Source organism: Python bivittatus, unplaced genomic scaffold (genome assembly GCF_059951505.1).
Source record: "Python bivittatus isolate LINGU-HERP-01145 unplaced genomic scaffold, Pbiv_v1 ctg000310_np1212, whole genome shotgun sequence".
Classification (NCBI taxonomy): Eukaryota; Metazoa; Chordata; class Lepidosauria; order Squamata; family Pythonidae; genus Python; species Python bivittatus.
Genome location: NW_028277054.1, coordinates 3,635,067 through 3,655,272, shown reverse-complemented (window position 1 = coordinate 3,655,272; position 20,206 = coordinate 3,635,067). Strand labels below are relative to the sequence as shown.

The 20,206-nt window shown below is 46.6% G+C and overlaps 2 protein-coding genes across 2 annotated transcripts; one reads left to right on the top strand and one right to left on the bottom strand.

The window, feature by feature from the left end:
- The first annotated feature begins 4,016 nt into the window (after positions 1–4,016).
- BLOC1S3 (biogenesis of lysosomal organelles complex 1 subunit 3) lies at positions 4,017–6,281 on the top strand. The gene is made up of 2 exons (XM_088139867.1): positions 4,017–4,133; positions 5,224–6,281. The coding sequence occupies exon 2, from the start codon at positions 5,235–5,237 to the stop codon at positions 5,811–5,813; it is 579 nt and encodes a 192-aa protein (XP_087995993.1). The 5' UTR covers positions 4,017–4,133; positions 5,224–5,234; the 3' UTR covers positions 5,814–6,281.
- A 958-nt stretch (positions 6,282–7,239) lies between these two features.
- LOC103049214 (galectin-4-like) lies at positions 7,240–17,541 on the bottom strand. The gene is made up of 8 exons (XM_007421515.4): positions 17,388–17,541; positions 16,156–16,244; positions 13,904–14,099; positions 12,804–12,923; positions 11,873–11,902; positions 10,093–10,181; positions 9,239–9,404; positions 7,240–7,842 (listed from the first exon to the last, which is right to left on the bottom strand). The coding sequence occupies exons 1-8, from the start codon at positions 17,415–17,417 to the stop codon at positions 7,699–7,701; spliced, it is 864 nt and encodes a 287-aa protein (XP_007421577.3). The 5' UTR covers positions 17,418–17,541; the 3' UTR covers positions 7,240–7,698.
- Between the last annotated feature and the right edge of the window lie 2,665 nt (positions 17,542–20,206).

The window sequence follows — 20,206 nt, the reverse complement described above, 5'->3', positions numbered from 1 at the left end:
CTACTGTGAGTTCAAATTGCGGTGACCTACATGTTGGCTAATGGAAGTTGCCACAGTCATATGACACCAGTGTTGCCAGCCCTCCTATATTAGTTACCCATAAGCTTCAAAGGGCACATTTCAAAGTGGTGGTTTTAACCTATAAAGTCTGAAAAGGCTTGGCACCTACATACTTTTAGGACCATCTTCTCTGGATAGAGTCAACTGTGAGAATGCAAGACCAGGCTAAAATTGACCATCATGGCCATAATCTGAAAATGAACCAAGCAACTAGGGAGGATCATGTTTGAGAAGCTTCCTCAGAATACAGATCTGGCCTGGATTCAGGTTTCTTTTATTTGACCATTGTCTTAGTTGCGGCTCTTCCTCTTGTTCCTCGAGGTTATTCCTTCTTCCCATTACGTCATCTGAACCACCCAGGTAGAGAACAAGGGAAGGGGGCTGAGGAATATGTGGATGATACTCAATTATACATCTCCATCCCAGGTGAGGTAAGTGATGCCGTGACTGCCCTCTCGTGGTGCCTGGAGGCTGTGAGGGTCTGTAAGGGAACAACAGGCTTCAGCTGAACCCTGGTAAGACGGAGTGGCTGTGGGTTAATGGCTCCTCTGTATCTGGACTTTGTCATCTTTGGCGCTGGATGGGGTAGCACTGCCCCAGACAGACCCAGTGCGTAATCTAGGGGTCTTCCTAGACTCACAGCTCCTGCTTGAAGAGCAGGTGGCAGCCATGGCCAGGAGGGCCTTTGCACAACTTCGGGTCTTGCATCAGTTACACTTTTTCCTGGATCGGGATGCCCTTCGAACAGTCACTCACGCCCTTGTTATCTCCCATATAGACTAATGCAATGCACTCTACATGGGGCTACCCTTGAAGAGTATCCGGAAGCTACAGCTGTCCAGAATGCAGCTGTGCGGGCTATTTTTGTAGCCCCAAGAAGGACCCATGTAACACCATTGCTCCATGAGCTGCACTGAGTTCCAGTTTGCTTTTGGGTCCAATTCAAGGTGTTGTCACCTTTAAAGCTCTACATGGCATGAGACCAGGTTACTTAACGGACTGCCTCTTCCCCATGACTTCAACTCGTCCCAACCGATCACACAGGGAGGGCATGCTTCAGTCCCCCTCGGTAAAAGAGCTCCGATTAGCAGGGTCCAGAAGGCTGTGGCCCTTTGGAATATCTTGCCCCCAGAGGTGAGATTGGCCCCTTCACTCCTGGCCTTCCGGAGAGATGTGATGACCTGGCTCTGCCACTTGGCCTGGGGTGGGGAGGGAAGACCCCAAGTGTGGAGATGGCTAGCCCCTTAGAGGCCTGTGGTCTGCAGCTCTGGTAACCATCAGCCTCTTGGATTTTTTCTTTTGGTAACGTTTTGTATAGTTTTTATGTTTTATATATTTATTAACGGATTTTGTGAGCCGCCCAGAGTCCCCCATTAGGGGGAGATGGGCGGAGATAAATCAAATAAAAATAAAATAAATCCACATGCCTCAACCACCTGTGTGAGCGACTGTAAGCTGAACCTGGATCTTTTGTAACACAACTCACCTCAGCAAAATCTATTAGTGGCCCCCTCATTACCAGGAGGTGAATGGGGCTGGGGCTCACTGGGGGACCTTTCTGTTATGGTCCTCCCTATACTAGGACAGGAAGGGGTGCCTGCATAAGCGGGGTGTCCAAAACGTCACAATGGTGTCTGCAAGGAACATCGCCTAACCATTTTTTCTTGCTTTCTCTTTCATTGCAAATCAGCTCGCTTTCATTCTTTGACCTATGAATTTCCCCCAACAGGCTTGATGAGTCTAACTTTCCAACATTTAATGCATACCTTTTCTCACGTCACATTTCTTGAGGAAAGAGATTTGACTGGGGAAATGTAAGCTTTAGTGATTTTGCTTAATGCTAGGAACACCCAGGAACCCAAAACAACCCAACACCCATGTCTGTTCCCAATGGAATTTGTACTGGAATTTGTCACACCTCTTGCGTGTCTCCAAATTAAAGTAGCACAGCGTTTCTCCACCTTGACAACTTTAAGACATGTGGACTTCAACTCCCAGAATTCCCCAGCCAGCCATGTTTTAGTTCATAGAAGTTTAACTAAATTTAAGCAAGAATGGCTTCCATATATAATATATATCACACAGCAAGGCACATACAGAGTATGGTTTTCTAAAGTTTTTGTTAAAAAAAATACTGTAAATCGGTTGAAGCACAAAGAAGGGGAAGTCAGAAATTAAATATTTATCTATACTATTGTTAAGCGTTTTCCTTTCTTTCCTGCTAGGATGGTAGTAGTGAATTCACTGGTGAACCAGTGACTATTGATAAGTATAAAATCGAAGAATTTTTTTTCCTCCTTAGGTTGCCTCTTTAGTATGTGTGTTTTAAGTTTTGTTTTGTTTTTTTGTAAGAGTGAAGATTGTTTTTATTAAAAATAAAGACACTAAATTTTTAGAAACGGAAGGCAGTCTTGTTCCCCCATCCGGGCCTTGTCCAATTCCCTTAGAAGTGCAACTGCCCAGGAGTCCACCACTTTGCCACGCGGAGGTCTGATCGTGGCCCCTTGGCGCCTGCTCTGCAGCTTGCCTTATTTCCCCCACTGCGTCAGAGCAAATACAGGAAGAGGAGCAGCTTCTGGCAGTTTTGTTTTCACACCTTTTTCACCACTGCTAAGGATAGCTGGTCCCTCATTCCTGGTAGCTTCTCTTGCAGTTTCTGATTCCACACCGCAATACACCTTTTGCTTGTTTTGCAAAGAGGGGGAAGTGTGGTTGAAAGAGGCGGCAGGACGTGGCTTTGCATGATGAGCGCTCAGAAACGGTTCCTCTTCTCCTTTCCCTCTCAGCGTCGAAGCCGAGGGGGGGGCCCTCTTGTAGGGGCTGTTGCCAGGGGCCATCTAGCTCACTTCGTCCCTCTTAGGGGTTAAATGCATCAGAATTAATGGTACATTTTCCCCTTTGGAGTTTACTTTCAGACAGAGACTGATCTCTGCACCGGGGAGACAAGCGTATCTTTTTTCCTGTGCAACCCCCATCTTGCTCTTCAGAGCTTTACTGAAACATGAGCAAAGCTCAGCCTTGCCCTCGGCCCCAGCCAGGCCTGAATTCGACAGTCTGGTACTACGCCTTTGGAAATCTTGCACCTGGTATCGAGGGGGAGTAGCCCATGGCTTGCAAATTGATTTCTGCAGCTCCCACGGGAGTAGGCCTGCCAAAAAACAGTTGCACAATTTCCTCCGTTTTGAGCAGGAATTACAAAAAAAAAAAAAAACTTTTAAAAATGCAAGGAAAAGCTTCTCCTCAAAATTTGGGGAAAATGGACATTTCTGGCAGCACCCACCTGCCTGACATAGCACTGCCCAATTGATATCCACAGCAGGCCACTCCTCAAAAGCTCTAAATCAGTGTTTCTCAAGTTCAGCACTTTTGAGATGGGTGGACTTCCACTCCCAGAATTCCGGAAGTCCACCCGTCTTAAAGCAGGCTGGCTGGGGGATTCTGGGAGTGGAAGTCCACCCATCTTGAGAAAGGTGATCTAGACAGTCCCAGCGTCACCTGTATCCGGGCCACCTTCACCAAACGGTGACCGGGGGGGGGCGGCGCGGGGGCCTCCGCAGGGCAGGGGTCCTGCCAAAATGAGCTGCTCCCGCCCAGCCCGGACCGCCTGCATCGCTCGCAACTGCGCCTCCAGCTCCCTTCTCCTCCCGAGCTCTCAGCCACGTCCAAATTTTGGTTTTCACATCTGCGTGTCTTGCGCTGGCAGCCCGGGAGCGCGACGCGCGGCGTCCAGGCGCTCGGGAAGGCCCAGCGGCCCCGGGAACAGAGACGGGTCGGGGGTCGGGCCCCTCCCGGGGGGCGAAGGGGAGCCCCTGCTCCCAGCAGCCTCTGGGCCAGCCCAGAGCCCCCCTCGCTGGCCCCAGAGGAAAGCGGCGAGAGGCTCCCCCGGGGGCGGAGAGGCAGCGCGCGCCCCTCCCCGCAGACCCCCGCCAGCCAAGCACTTTGCCTCGCCAAGCGCATGCGCAGCAGAGATTTGCCCCCCCGGCGAGCGGGCGTGGGTGAGCCAGTCTACGATCACGTGACCTGTCGGCGTCAGGTGACCCGCCAAGAGGAAGCGCTTCTTCCTCGTTGGAAAGGTGAGCGGACGGGTTGCTCGGTGGCTTAATGGTAACAGTAGCAAGTTAGAATCCTCTGCAACAGTAACAATCCAGAACAATGTTTCTCAACCCCGGCAACTTTAAGACGGGTGGACTTCAGTTCCCAGAATTCCCCAGCCAGCCCTGCTGGCTGGGGAATTCTGGGAGTTGAAGTCCACCCGTCTTAAAGTTGCCGAGGTTGAGAAACACTGCTCTAGAATCTTTTGCACACGTACTTGGTGGTGGGCTCCCTTTGCACGCAGGGGCGCCTCTTCCCTCCCCCCCCCCGCCCGCTTGCAGGGGAGGACTTGGAGAGGTGGGGTGGATGCAAGTGGGGCAAGGCAGCCGCCTTCCCCAAGCTGGGCCCTCTGCAGATGTTGGGATCGCAGCCCCCAGGATTCCCAGCCGGCCACCAAGGCGCTGTTCCCAGGTTGGGCTCCCCTCCCTGTTTGGTGGCGAACCGCCCTGCCAGTCCATCTGCGTGAGAGGACTTCTTTTTGCAAGAACCAGAGGAGGAAAAAGGGGTTGCAGGGAATGAAGAATACCACCATCGTGATCAGCATCAGTCCAATGCTCGTGGCCTTCTCAGGGGCGTCCCCAGCCCTTATATTCCCGAAACGACTCAGGGCAATATTGTTCCAGGGCTCTCAGCCCTTCCTTGATGTGGGCACTTAGGATGATACGACTGGTGGATACGACGGCTGGTCCCGCGTTTCTGCAATTCTTGTTTTGCTTTGTTTTCGCCACCCAGAATATATTAGCATCAGGCAGGCTATAAAAATTAGCATTAATGCAGTGAATAAGCTGGAAAAAGAAAGCCAAGACCGGCGTGTTTTTTCAGCACCCCCATGCTCTTGGACGTTTGGAGAGTTGGAGTCTTAACACGCGTGGAGGGCATGTAGTCGATTCCTAACACTTATGAACTAATAATGATCTAAAGTCCATCAAGATCTCCAGGGTATGGGGAGGGGGAAGTAGTTTAATCCACTGCCTGTATGTTCTATTTGTGGCTTCTGTTTCATAATAAGAAAGATTTCTCATTTGGGCCTGTGTCTCAAATCCTCAAGTCTGCTGCCTTTTCTCTTTCCAGGTGCTCCAAAAATGATCTCTCCAAGGTACAAAACTGTGATTCAGGGTGAAGCTTCAGAGACTGATTCAGAGGAAGAAATCCATACTTCTACCTTGCCCCAGGCTCCCTTCTGCAGCCTTTCTGGATCCCATGTGGTTGGAGAAGCCTCTGAAACAGATGAGGAGGAAGAAGCCAGAAATCCCGCTGGATCAAAAGCAGAGGCTAAATTGATCAGCCCAGATTTACCTCCCCTGATTGTTTACAGGAGTGAGGACTTGGGCTCTCCCACGGCGGTAGAAGAGAAGCCCGCCCTTCATATCAAACACCGGGGCCGATATAGCACCCTGTTGCAGCAGAAGCTGGTTGAGAGTAATGCCCGCTTGTACTACGACATCAACAACACCATCAAGCAGGTCTACCAAACGGCCGTCAAGGAAATTGGAGCCATTACCGGGCAGCTGAGCAATTCCCAAAATGGCATCATCAGCGCTTCACACAACATCCGGATCATTCTGGAGGACCTGCAGGCCGTGGCAGACAAGATAGACATTATTACCAGCTGCAGTTTGTTGCCTGATATCCAGATCGAGGTGCCTCCAGCGCACACTTAACAGACGGATGAACTGCTTCCTGCACGTGGCTGCTCAGGGACGTTAGGTTGGTTGGGACCCCGGTTGTAAAGCACAGCAGAAAACTGAAATGGAGCCGGTTTTCCCTGGAGAAATATTTGCTGCCTATTGGATATTTAAATCCTCGACAGTCTGGCTGTAGCCCTTGCAACTAAGGCTGAACTGGACAAAAGAAAATTGCTTTTGCTGTTTTTCGGGAAAGGGATGATCCCATTTCAAGAGAGAGTGTCTTCTCCCTGTTAATGTTTCCCACAATATTTTTAAAAAGGTAGACTTGGCTGCACCAAGTTTGGAGGCACTTAAGAGCCTGTAAACATAGCATCACTTTGGACTCATGTGAGTTTGTCCAAAGATGCTAAACTGCCTTCCTTGAGACACTTAGGTTATTCATTTGGAGGGATGAATGGTCGGAGTAGGCTTAAGAAAAATAAATTGTGCAGCTTCAAATGATGACCCGCTTGACCCCCTCTAGATGATCTAATTCATGAGCGGGGGGTGAATCAAGAGAATTGTGATTTATAAATCTATTATAGTTGTTGGTGATTAAAACACAACAAGCTCAGTATTTGTCGGTGAGTTGTGTAGCAGCTGGTGATTGATTATGTGCCATCATGTTGGCACTGACTCTTAGTGACCACCTAGGTCAGTGTTGTCCAAACTTGGCCACTTTAAGATGAGTGGACTTCAACTCCCAGAATTCCCCAGCCAGCCATGCTGGCTGGGGAATTCTGGGAGTTGAAGTCCACTCATCTTAAAGTGGCCAAGTTTGGACAACACTGACCTAGCTCGACCTCCTCCAGGGTGATCTGTCCCCAGTCTGGTCCTTCACGTCTTCCACTGGTGCCCCCATCGTCGCTGACACTCGGTCTTTAAACTTGGGGATGCAAATGCTCCTCCACAGGTTTGTTGCAAAGAGCACAATAGGATGAGTTCTGCAAATCTGCACTGCTGATGAGTAAAAAGAGAATTTGAGACAACAAGCCTGTCTGAAGGTTTTGGTTCACCATCTTCTTGCTGATCTATCGGGGGTGGCAGCAAGAAACACTCTGATGGTTTGATTGATTATCCATCAAGTCAGGGTTAACTCTTAGCGATCACATAAAGAGATTTTCTGCAGGATGATCCGCCCCTAACCTGGACCTTCAACTCTTCCGATGGTGCCCCATTGCCTCTATAACTGAGTCCATCCCCCTTGCTGCTGGTCGTCCTCTTCTTCTCTTTGCTTCCACCTTTCCCAGCATCAGAGCCTTCTCCAGAGAGTTGGCTAGCAACTGGTGACTGTTCACCACTTTCCCTTCTGTTGCTTTATAGGTCTTTCCATTTGTATGGAATACTGGTTTAAAAAAAGGCTTTGACTGAAACAGTACAACACAGAGTATCACAGAAGGAATTCAGAATCTGTTGTTGCTCTGTTTTTACCTTGGAATTTATTTTCACTGAGGAGCTAAAGGCCCCTCTTTGCATAATTGAACAAGATGCAGTCAAATGACAAAGTAAGAAATAAGGAAGTAAAGGTAGAAATTATCCACTCTTTGTTTAGTAAGATTTCCCATTCACCATCTTTATGCAATGCTTGTATGTTTGTATATTAGCCACCAATTTTAAATTGGGCTCAAACGTACTGGCTAATCATGATTTCCACATCACTGTAAACACACCCAGTTTATCCTGCAAATCTTAATGTCATTTTTATGCAAGTGATCCACGGCTCTCTTTGAGGACCACAAATTCCAGGTTTCTTGTGGGGAAGCTGGAATTGATGCACTGATTTTATTTTGGGGGCATGGGGGCTACAGCCCATGTGCTCTTGTTCTCCCTCCACAAAAGGCAGGAGCAGAAACAGGATGCAGCAATTTATAGCGGGCCATCAGTATTGCACACAGGAAAGAGTCACGTCTCCGGCTATTTCCAACTGGTCCACTTGACAGGGAGGAATTCGATGGACGTATTCAAATCTCAGCAGCCCATTCACCACCACCTGGTAGCAATTTGGTAGATAGGTGATCTCCATCTAATGGGAAAAGAAAACAGGAGACATCTTATCCTGAAGGTTGTTTTCTTTTTTTTATCTACTCATTTGCAGGAAAAGTAGGGGAGAACCAGGCAGGAGCAACATCAGAAAAGTCAAAGTAGAGGCCATGACTCTGCACTTGAAGTCCCACCCCTTTTTTATATGCATTGTGGGTAAAAACAGGGGAGGGGCTTCAACTGCACAGTCCCAGCTGCCATCTTGACTTATTTGACCCTCCCTCTTCCTGTGGACACTCCTGAACCAGCTCTACAAATTATGCAAGATTGATTAAGCTGGGTTATCCTAAGAAAAGGATCTTGAAAACCATCTTGATGAGGTGCTATGGATCCAGAGAGATCTCTGCCAGACTTCACAGAAAGCCAGGTTTGGCCTATGTGTCCCCCACCCCAAAAAGGGGCATATTGTCCTTCCTCTGATGGGAGAGATGGGTAGGTTCTCAGCTGCATTCCACCTACTATGCTGGAATAATTGGTTTGGAAAAGTTCTTCAGCATAAGCCTGTAAAATGATTACAAGATGAGAATATAAAAGAAAGAGATTCGTGTCTCACATTGAGCCATAATACAGTTGGTTGGTTTTGAGTAAAGCATGATATTGTGGACCTAACCATTGGGGCTCTGTGTTATGTGGAGACCAAGGTATTAGGTTGACAAATTCTACCCACATATTAGATTTATATCCCACCTTTTTTGGACAAGTCGCTAAAGGAACTTCCCTGGGTGAGGGGGGTTTGAACCCAGGTCCCCCTGCTCCTAGTCCAGCATCTTCACCCCTCTACCAACTGGTTCCCACAGAGAGGCCTCATCTGTTAGCATGCCATGGGAATGCAGCCAGGGCCTGCAATGTCTTAGAATTCCTGCTCTTCCTTGCCTTGTCCTCTCTAATGAAAAAGTCCAGGGCAAGGAGAAGACCAGAAGGTTCCTGGTTGCAACCCTCCAGGCCTTTCTCCACTAGCAACTGACAACATCTTCTGGTCCCAAGAGAAGAGGAATGAAGACGGGTGCTCCATCCCTTCAGCAACAATTGAGCAATGCCATGAAGATGCTGGATGTCCCTAGTGGGGGAACAGCTTTACAGAAGCGGTTGTTGTTATGCCAAGCCGAAGACAGCTGTGGTTTGCCCTGGAAACCGAATGCCTTCAGGGTGCTCAGCTTCACTGGGCTTGATTAAGTCCCAATGGGTTCACACAACTGGGTATGCCAAAGCCAAACCACATGGAGACTCAACAGGTGGTGTGGGCCAGGCTGGAGTCTCCATGAAGAAGGGAACTCTGGTTGAAACAGGTTATCTTCTCAATCAGGGGGCTGATAGGTGTTTTCTGGCCAACCACCGAAAGGCCACGATGGAAATGCTGATCCCAGGGATGCCTGTCTTACGTGGAAGGCCTGGCCGGGGGAGAAGGGCAGAAAGGCAATGTTTCTCTCTTCGGTTCCCCAAGCACCGCTGATGAACGAGTTCCGAACAAGCACTCCGTCTTTCAGTCGGGGGTTGACGTGCAGGGCGATGTTGCCCGTCAGGATGTTTTTCAGGTTCACATGGAATCTGGATCAAAGGAAAGCTTGCTGGTTATCTCAAGAACCACCCCAGCTGCGCTCAGAAGAAACCCGGGCGTTGGAACTGCAAACGCCTTTGCCAAAAACCCATCGCATGAATGTGGGTGTTTGTATCTTTGTTATGAGATGTTTTTCTTAAGCTTCTGTTTAAATTTTCAAAATTTACTTCCCCACCTAAGATAATTACTAGTCTGGCCACCCAGCAGCAATTCATTATTGCTGTTTCTACATCCTACAACAACACCGTGCACCAGGGTTTGATCTTAGCTTATGCATCTTTGCTTCTTTGGGAACTCCAATCCAGGGTCTTCAATTCAGATGTCACTAAGCCTTTGATTTCTAGCTAGTTTAGCCCCAGGGGGGGCATCTTGGTTTTTCTCGGGGGGGGGCTTGGAGTTGGGGGAGTTGCCTTTGGAGCCCCCTCCCTCAAGATACACTTTTCAAAAATTGTGGCATCGTTTTGTAATATTTTGAGGCGGGAAACATACAAAACACTTCAGCAGCAGCTCTAAAAGTGGCTAAGCGTAAAGTATTTTAAAAATAAGTTGGGAAACAAAACCCCAAACTCTAACCAACCCCCTTTTTAAAAAGAAAAGAAAAACTCAAAGGTATAAAGATGGGATATATTTGGGGGGGGTTATGTTTTTGCCCTGTTCTTTTCCCCCAGGTCGACGTACCTGTCAGCAGAGCAAGGCACACACCCTGCAACTGTGATCCTGCAAAAGGGAGCAAAACGTCCCGAAAGAGCAGCATAGAAGGGGGTGGCCTGGAAAAGAGCAGGACGAAAAGGAGTAAGAAAATCACTTGGAGAAAGAGGACAGTTCCCAGGAGGTGCATTTGAGTCCTGGGGATGGGGTGACCTCAGAGAAGGGTTTAAAAAGTCAAGATGACTCTGTGATTGCACTGCCCATCTTGACTTTTTTTGCCTGGTGATTTGGGACATGTTCAAGTAATTCTCTTGGCAACAGTACAGAGATGCTTGGTTACTGCCACCTTCTTCAGGTTTTCTACAACCTCGTGATTGTCCATCTAGGGACTAATCTGGTCCAACTCTGCTCAGCTTTTCCAAGATCTGCCAAGGTTGGCTGCTTAGAGAAAGGAGCTTAATACATGTACTCCTCAACTTATGACGGCAATTGGGACTGGAATTTCTGTTGCTAAGCGATGCGGTCACAAAGTGCGACTGCATTGCTTAGGGATGGCCATCCCTGCAGTCCTGGTTGCCATTGTTAACTGAATCCCAAGGTCATTAAGCAACTTCCTGCCTGCTTCCCACAACCAAAGTCAGTAGCTGGCAGGGAAGGTTGCAAATGGCAATCACATGATTGCAGGGCGCTGCAACCAATCGTAAGCGTGAATGGGTTGCCAAGTGCCCAGATAGTGATCACGTGACCATGAGAGTGCTGGGACAGTCAAGAACTTTGAGGACTGGTCATAACCACCATTCAGTGCCACCATAACTTTGAATGGTCACTGAATGAATAGTCATAGGTCGAGGACCACCTGTAGACACAGAACTGAGACCATCCAAGGACTTGGAGGACTTCTGTGTTAGGAAAACCAAGATGGAGATGACATGATAACATTTCTACTTTTCAGGGGAGTTAGGCCAGATACGTTCCATTTTGGGACTGATGGCCTAGTCTGGCATTGTCCTCTCCCTTTGTGTCTCTAAAGAAAGTGGCAGCACCAAGCTCAAGTTGGCCAATTTTGAAAAGCTAGGTAGGATCAGACTGGGTTAACAGTTGGATGGGAGACTACCAGATGTGTAGGCTAGGCTAGGAAGTTCAAAACACAATCCAGAAGAAGGCAGTGTCAACCCACTTTTGCACTGTAGCCAAGAAAACTACATGGATGTGTCCATGAAGTCAACATTGGTCAAACCTGACGCAAAGGAGCTTTTATCTTGAAAGGAGGCTTCAAGGTCACCTTGGAATGCTAGGACTTTCTTGCTCCTTTTTGATCTCCAAGTCCATGATAAGGAAATACACACACACAAAAGCTGCTAGACAAAGCTTTGTGCTATAGGTTATCACCCTGACCTTAGCTGAGTCCTGAACTTGATTATTCATTTTTCCTTTGTTTCCATCTGCTCTGATTAGACTCACCTTGAATTCTACCTGATCTGCCCTTCCACTCCTTTTTGGTTTTTGTGCTTGCTGCTCATGTTCTTATACCATCTATATTCAGGCAAGTGCCAATAAAATCCCAACATCTGATTCCCTCTTGCCTAAGTATCCCATCTCCAAGAGAAACTAGATTCCAGATGGTTCATGAAGGAACATTCAAAGACATTCCATATAACCAAAGTCCTCCTGTCTATTGCCCAGACATTGCAGGAGACCAGAAGGAGCTTCCAGGCCATTGAAGGGCCACTGCAAATGGGGGGTCAAGACCAACCAATTTCCCAGGAATGGAGAACTCAGAGGCCTAAACAGAGGAGAAGAGGTCACGTACCGGATTGCACATCGTCATTCCATTGCTGTTCTGAGAAAAGAAAACAAAGGACTCTTGTTACGGGGATCTCAGCAGCAAAAGACAGTCCAGACCAAGCTTCCTGATGAGTTGGGGCTAAAAGGCCCAGAATTCTCAGCAAGGATGTCCAGCAAGGATGCCCTAGTTCTTGTCGAAAGAGGAAATTCTCTCCTTGTCTAGAACTGTTCATTCATACTTGAGGCTAGTCCATCAGGGAACCACCGATGCTAGTCCAAAGACTTAAGCCAAGTCATAGGTGTAAAATACTCGATACATAGATACAGGTAGTCCTCGCTTAATAATCCAACTGAAACCTTAGAACAGTGTTTCTCAACCTCAGCAACTTTACATTTAAGGCAGGCTGGGGAATTCTGGGTGTTGAAGTCCACACATCTTAAAGTTGCTGAGGCTGAGAAACACTGCCTCAGAAAATACAGTGCAAGATTTTGAAAGACAAGATTATTAAAAAGTCCACAACTAAAGAGAGATGGGAAGAAAATTAGAGCTGTAAACCATGACTTTCTTGGCTACTGGTCCATCTAAGTCTGTGAATGGATGCAAGTGTGGTTTAGACGTTAGCAATATATCCCCACCACTTTACTTTCCCCCTGAACATGTAACTATTTATCTCATATTCCAGCGTAGACCGTAATGTCCGCAATGAAAAGCCCATCCTGAATTCTACTTCTAATCATTGGCCATAAGGTATGGTGGACGGGCTGTCCATAAAGAGCCAGTTGACAGACGGTGACTCTCACGTAATAATTCCATCATCCTGCTCCTTTTAGAACTCAGTTACCATATTTCCAAGGACTGCCATCTGATGCAGAAATTTCTGTTTCCCGCAACGGAAGCTACAAAATCCACGCTGGTAAACTTAACCTGGGGGTTAGAGGCTGATGGAAATACTCACCAGCCCCCCAGAGAAGTTGATGCAGCTTATGGAGACGTCCCCACCGATATGCAAAGTCTGGACCAGATGCGTGGAAAGACGATGTCGGTAATCTAGGATGTGATTGCCATTGATGGAAACCTAAAGAAGGGAGAAAATGGAATGAAAAGATGAAAGTAAGTCACAGGAGGAGAGAAAGAAACAAACATGGAATGTCTAGATCAGTGTTTCTCAACCTTGGGAACTTTAAGATGTGTGGACTTCAACTCCCAGAATTCCCCAGCCAGCAATTCTGGGAGTTGAAGTCCACACATCTTAAAGTTCTCAAGGTTGAGAAACACTGGTCTATATCCACAGCTCTTAATTATGCAATCATTCCATCTTTCTCCCCCAAACATATTTCGAGAAGAGAAAGGAAAAAGAGATGAGACTCAGGTCAGGTGCACAAAACACTTTAATGTTAGTAGACATTCTGCACGGCAACCACTAGGGGGCAGCAAAAATGAATCCATGCACCACCACTAGGGGGCAACAAGCAATAAATCACCTTTTAATGTTTGCCTTATTAATGGAACAGAAATGGGGGAGGCAGAATAAAAAAATTGAGATGCCGGGGTTCATTTAAACCTGATACTTATTTATTCACCGCTCTGCCCCATTCAAATACCAAGAAAGAGCATGGGCTCAACTTTGGAAGGAGCGCGGAGAGGAGCGGATCAAATTCAATCTGGTCTTACCTTCTTACCTTTTCCTGATTTAAGGAGTTTCCACCAAGGTTGGTGCAATTCCAGCAGATCAGCCACAATGGGAGTAGGGGGGAGAAATTGCTTAGAGATGCCTTTTCAAACCAGGCACTCTCCGGTGGACTGGACTACAACTCCCATCAGCCCTACCCAGGGCAGCCACCTAACCATAACCCTATCTGTACTGGTACCAGCCTTCCTGTCCCTTTGAAGATAGCCGTCCCTGTATAAACTATGGTCTACAAACCAGAAGATATGTGTTCACACAATATTCTAAGCCAAGAACAAATCACATGATGGCTTTGCTACACGTGCAACTGGGAAGCTGGACCCAAGAGGCCCTGTGCCCGTAACATTGGCTTCTGCCCTTGACTTTACCTGGTAACCATGGCTCCTGATGTTGATGATCACTTCAAAAGAGACACTTGGCCGAAAGGGCATATTGGAGGTTCGTTCCTCGGGTCCCCAGCACCCATTTGTTTGGGTGTTGCAGACAATGACGTTGCCTTCATCAAACCGTGGGTTGAAGTGGAAGGCTATATCCTCATTCGCACACACCAGGTTCACAGCGAATCTGGAATACAAAGGCCCCTGTGGCTGGCTATATTGCTCGTCAAGCTCCATCTTTCCCTCAAAGGACATCTAAAATGATCTACAGAAGAACAGCTGGATCCCTGTGAGATGATGAATCGATAAAGACCATCCCTTGGGAACACCGGTTCCTGTTTTATCTGAGACCCCCACTTTCTTTTCACTGCAACCTACATCCAAAGGTTGTTTTGTTCCCTCCCTTGACCTCTTCTCCGCCAAAGTCAATAACTCCATTGAATGGAAGGGCCTGAGAAAACTGGCCCAATGGAGGTCATTCAGGGGACTGAACTTTCACTGATGGATTCTCCTGCTTCCAAGGAATTGCATGGATCCGTCTGTGGAAGGAGCTTGGCTAGTAAAGGGGAAAATATGAAGTGCAAGACACAGACCGTAGCTGGATAGAACTAGGGACCTTGAAATAAACTAGCTGAACTGATGAGTGGACACAACCATCAGAGTTTCAAGTTGGTGGGAACCTGTTCTTATTTGCTCTCAAGATTAAAATTTTGGGGCAGGATGCAGGTGGAGGGAATCTTCTCAAAGAACAAATGTGTGCCTGATGATGATGACGATGTAATTCTTTATTAATTGCATGAAAGTTAGTTAAATGAATAGGTGTACTGGGAACTAATGTGTTCTGCTCTTGTTTCTACTCAAATGTCTAAGTAGAGCTAATGTGGTATAGCAGTGAAGGTGCTGGACTAGAAACTGGGTGTCCCAGTTCTAGTCCTCCCTTAGGCGCAGAAGCCCACTGGTATCCCCTCTCTTGGCCCAGCCCACCTCACAGGGTTGTTGTGGTGGAGAAAATAGGAGGTGGGAGCATTAGATACGCTGCCTTGAATTGCACAAAATGGGTGGGATAGCAGTCCAATAATAAATAAGCAAAGTGTCTTTCTGAAGAACCACCTGATGATCATCGTTCCTTTTTAGGGAATAAAGGAAATAACTTATCTGTGTGATCGCGAAGAGCCAACCCCAATTGGATGGCACATAATCAATCAAAGGTGCACCCATTAATTCTCTCCAACCTGTTGGTTATTTCACTTGGGATGTCACTCCAACACAACTGACCCCTTCAAATCCTGAACCATCCTTCTGAGAAGACCCCTCCCTCCATAGGACCCAGGACAATTGTTCCCGTTGCTGATTCCCCAGAAAAAAACTTGGTCGAAGTCCACGTATCTTAAAGTGGCCAAGTTTGAAAGCACTGCTGTAAACCATTAAGAGCCTTGAAATTGCACTGGCTATAAAGCACAGTGAATCAGTGCATGCACAATGGGGCGAGGGAGGCATGTCTCCACTTCCTGCTTGCAACCATCACAGTCCAAGAAGGATGTTGACAAACTGAAGTGGATTCAAAGGAGGGCTACCAAGATGTTAAGAGGACTGGGAACCAAGTCTTTGGAGGAATGGATAAAGAAACTGGAGATATTTAGCCAACAGAAGAGAAGGAAGAGGAGAGTTATGAAAGCAGCCATATGGGGGGCGGGGATGGGGGACTTGTTCTCTATCACTCCAAAGGGAGGTTGAAGCCCAGTGGGTTGAAACTGCAGAGGAATAGATTCAAATTAGAATTTAGGAGGAATTTCTGGAAGAGTTCCTCTTCATTGGAGGTCTTCAAACAGGAGCTGGGTAGCCTCCCCTCCAAAATGCTTTAGCAGATTGTGCAGCAAGCAGGGGTTGGACTAAATGACCTCTGAGGTCCCTTCCAACAGGATTCTATCTGTGAGGAACAGGCTGGATTAGAATGGCCTTTGGCCTAGTCCAGCAGGGCTGTGGATGTGTAGTTACGTCTTCTCTTGGCAACACCAACATCCCTAGGTTCAAAAGCCACTTGGCACGTAGTACATTCTTCCATACCCCCTTCCTTAGAAGCAGGAATCATCACATCATAAAATGAAGAACAAAACGCCCTGCAGTGAAGCCAAGTGATAAAATAATATGCTTCAAGCCAGATGGTAAAATTGGAATAAAGAGAGAAAGAAGGAAGGAGTAGATGGGGCAACAATCAAGCAATCAAGGGTTAAGGGACCACAAACCTTCTTGCAGAGTACAAGACACAGCCTTGGATTAAAATCATTTTTCCTTCACTGAGACCCCCAAAAATGGGGCCATTAAAGGGAATGCACTGCAGGATGGAAGAGAGAGAAAAAAAATAATCACCTCCAGTATCACAATTCAAATATACTCAAATCTGCATCATAAGTGCAATGTTCGCAGCCATGATATATCAGCCTGTGTATATTTTCACCACTTGGGAATCTCCAGATCTTGGATTTTGACGTCCAAGTTCCCAGTCAACTTTGGGAGAACATCTGGAGGACCTACGCTTAGAAGAAAGCTGTTACAGTGGAATTAAAAATAACTGAAACGGGGGTCCACACACCACACTGTACTATAAAGTGGTTTGCTTGCCTGTGCAAATCTCAACAAGGTTGGGGGGGCTCACTCCAGAAACTAAGATTCACCCTTTGGATACCTTGGAGACTAACATTATGCTGGAATGTGTTTTTGTGGGCTGGAATCCATTTCGTGAGACTTTCAAGGAGCCTTCTCATACCTTGTTAATTACAAGAAAGTCAGGAGGAAATAGCAAAGTGGCTTAAAGTAAACCACTTTAACTGCTACAGGAGACTAACAGCTTCTTTCCTAGGATTAGTCTTCATGAACATGGTTTCAGCTTCAAGAACTAGGATCCCCTTGTGTCTTGGGAATAAAGCCAGCCACACCCACATTTCTTCCAAGATGTCTTTTTTCAACTTCCCGGTCTCACCTACAGGCGATATTTCCAAAGGGTCGCCCATCCAAGAACCCACCAGGACCAATTCTGCTTAGCTTGAGTCCAAACAAGGCCCACCCATTGCCACCCCCTGCAAGAAACACCAGCAGAGCTTAGCTCGCCTTAACAGGAAAGACCTCATTGGAACAAACTTCTCTCTTGTTCCCTGACTTTCAGATTGAAGGCTGACAAAGAAATTAAGACAATGAAACATTCCCCATCACTGACCTCCATGAGAAGCTCCAGCCTCAGCAAAAAAACATTTTTTGCTATGATTGCAGATCCTTGTTATGGGATCGTGCAACTGGGTGCTAAATGGGTTGCAGATCTACTGCCCCCCCCCAGAAGGCCCATTCCCACATTTCGACCAACGTGTCTCAGGGTCTAAATCGCTAACTCTCTACTGTGTGCTCCAATATTGGGGGGGGAATCCCCCCCCCCCCCAAAAAATCTACGATGGAAACTTTCTCTGCGCTGACTCTCCACACTCACTGGGTTTAAAACAGGCTGTTGCCAAGCCATCTTGGGTTTTGCTGGAGCTGGTGGATTAATGTGGATTAATGATGGCTTCTTTCTTTCTTATGCCCTCCAGGTAAAAGCAGAACCTCCCAAAAGGTGCCAGGGATGAAATTTCATCTCCTTCGAAGTAGGTGTGGTTACAAAGTGGCTGTACTTTGATCCATAAGCCAATCAACAAACCTTCACCAAAGAGCACTTCTAGAACCAGAGATTCAAAGGTCAGTATTTCGCCACCAATTCCAATAATGCCAGTCCGTGCCTATTTTCCCAGGATGCATCCTTTTTCCGGAATAAAAATGCTGCTTATTTCCCAAAATCAAGATTTCCTGGTTGACTCCTTTTAAAGCAGACTGGCTGCCTTTTTACCCCAGAGCTCAGCCGCTCACAGCCCACAGGTTGAATTCACAGTTTGGAGGTTGCATGCCCATGAATGCGTAGCCTCTGTGTTTCACTATGGAACAGTCAAACCCCAATGATCTCACACTATATTAAACCTACATACCCCTAACATGGTCTATTTTGTTACAGGCATTGTAGAAGGAGAGATGTCTCAGTCTATAGTCCCAAAAATCAGGAGCCTAGTAGCATCTTTTCCAACCAACCAATTTTATTAAAAGGCAGAAGGTTTTGTGAGCTGCACTGGTTTCCATTGACAAGAAGCCCATTTCCCCATCCTGTATTTAATGTGCCTCCTGCCTTCTTTTCAAAGAGGGAAGGGGAAGAGGTAAGACACTTCCCCAAAAATGTATTGGAATATTTAAAAACGGGCGCCCTTCCTTCCTTGAAACCACACGTTTTAAAAATGCCATTTCGTGCAAAGTGGTAAGGACACTTGCAAGAAGGCATCTGTTTTCTGCGCTCCTTTCTTTGAAAGAAATCACACTCAAATGGCATCGGTTTTGGAGCCTGATTTGAAAGGGGTCCTTGAGGTCATCAAGTCCAACCCAGCTCAGTGTAGGGATCGACAGTATCTTCTAGCACCCCTTACAAATCACTCTAGCACCCCCAAAATCCCATTTCTTTCTTGGAAGAATTGTGCGTGTGGCAGGGCTGTTAGTTCCACAGTCAGATGGCTGTTCCTGTTAGGATTTTCTCGCTACCGTTCAGACAGGATTTTCCTTCCTTAATGTAAAACCAGAAGGAGGCAATGGCAAACCAGTTCTGTATGGTGACCAAGAAAACTACATACACAAATTCATTAAGTCACCTCGTGCTGAGTTCGGTTCAGGGAAGAAAAAAAAAAAAAAGAAGATAAAAGTCTTTATCTGCTTTTTCCTCCCTCGGCAGCATCTCACAGCAGGAAGACGCATAACTTAATTATCCCATGGACTTTTTCCTATCTTTATTTATTGACTCATATATATTTATTATTATTGAGGTTTTCATGACTGACTCATGTATAATAACTTCTTCCCTAATAGCAAGTGTTGGCTCTTATGACCATAATTGGGACCGGAACTTCCATCGCCAAGCGATGCGGTTGTTAAGTGAATTGCGCCAGATTTTACCACCTTTTTTGCCATGGTCATTAAGTGAATCCAGCTTCCCCCATTGGCTTTGCTTGTCGGAAGCCCCCCGGGGAGGTCGCAAATGGCGATCACATGACCCTGGGACGCTGCAACTGTTGTAAATACATGCTGGTTGCCAAGCACCTGAATTTCGATCGTGTGATCGCAGGGATGCTGCGATGGTCGTAAGTGCGAGGACCGGTCGAAAGTCACTTTTTTCAGCACCATCGTAACTTCGATGGTCATAAGTGGAGGACTACCTGTCATAATATGGAAAGGAGGCAGTGTGGCTGCCACAACACTGTTCTAGAAAAAAATCTCTGAAATCTCGCATTCAAGTCTCAACTAGGTCTGACTCAGCTTAGCTTTTCAATGTAGCCACATGGAGACATCCATGAAATCACTAGGAATATGACATCATAACAGACATCCAGTCTTTCCAGAGGCTTGAAAAGCGCCATTCCTATCAAATCCCACACTGCTGGGCAAGATCAAGAAAGCAAGAACGGTGTAAATTTCAGGAAGATATCTTTAATGCTAGTTGGGACTAAATACCAAATCTTGGAAACTTCCCAGCCTGGTTTATAGTGAGTTCATTAAGACACAGTTTGTTTGAATGCTTTGAAATGTTTCTTCCTAGATTCCTCTCACCTGGGCTAAGTTGCTGTTCATGAGATAACCGAGCAACTGATTCCCTATCTCTTCACTGTTTATGTCTGCTTTCTTTTCCTTTCCCAGCCACACCACAATTTCTCATATACCATCTTAGTCATGTTTTTCCCAAAGCCAAGCAAAACCAGTTTCCTCCATCTCTCCTCCTAAGGCCTAGTTTCCAGTCTAAATCATCAACATCTCATGGAAAGGCATGGAATATGCTATACAACAGAACCTAAACTGATCACGGCAACTGGGGTGTCAGGCATAGATTCAAACCTAAGCTACTTCAATGCAAGGGAAGCTGATCAGCCTGGCAAAATCTGGCATTTCATTTGCATGACTTTATCCAGGCGTCATAATGGAAGGAAGCATCAAACGGGTGTGTCTGTTTTTTTTTTTTTTTTAATGCCTACTTGGTTTCGAAAGGATGGAGCTATGCTCAGTTGTGTATTGTTTTTAATTTAATTGCCTTAATTGTTTCATCTTAGTTAAGAGGGAGCCAAATGAGAAGATTATAGATGCCTAGAATGTTACAGTTCATTTGCTCTTTTTTTTTTAAAATTGCTACTAAGGACAATCTAGGTGCAGTGAGTTTAAAACCAAGGAGTTTAATACTGAAACCATGTC

What these genes read in the sequence shown, in the direction of transcription:
- BLOC1S3 (XM_088139867.1), top strand. Translation starts at nt 5,235, where the DNA reads ATGATCTCTCCAAGGTACAAAACTGTGATTCAGGGTGAAGCTTCAGAG.
- LOC103049214 (XM_007421515.4), bottom strand. Translation starts at nt 17,417, where the DNA reads ATGGCTTGGCAACAGCCTGTTTTAAACCCA. An exon ending in AACAGCCTGTTTTAAACCCA is followed by an intron (nt 16,245 to 17,387) that starts GTGAGTGTGGAG and finishes TCCATCCTGCAG; the next exon opens with TGCATTCCCTTTAATGGCCC. An exon ending in TCAACTTCTCTGGGGGGCTG is followed by an intron (nt 11,903 to 12,803) that starts GTGAGTATTTCC and finishes TTCTTTTCTCAG; the next exon opens with AACAGCAATGGAATGACGAT.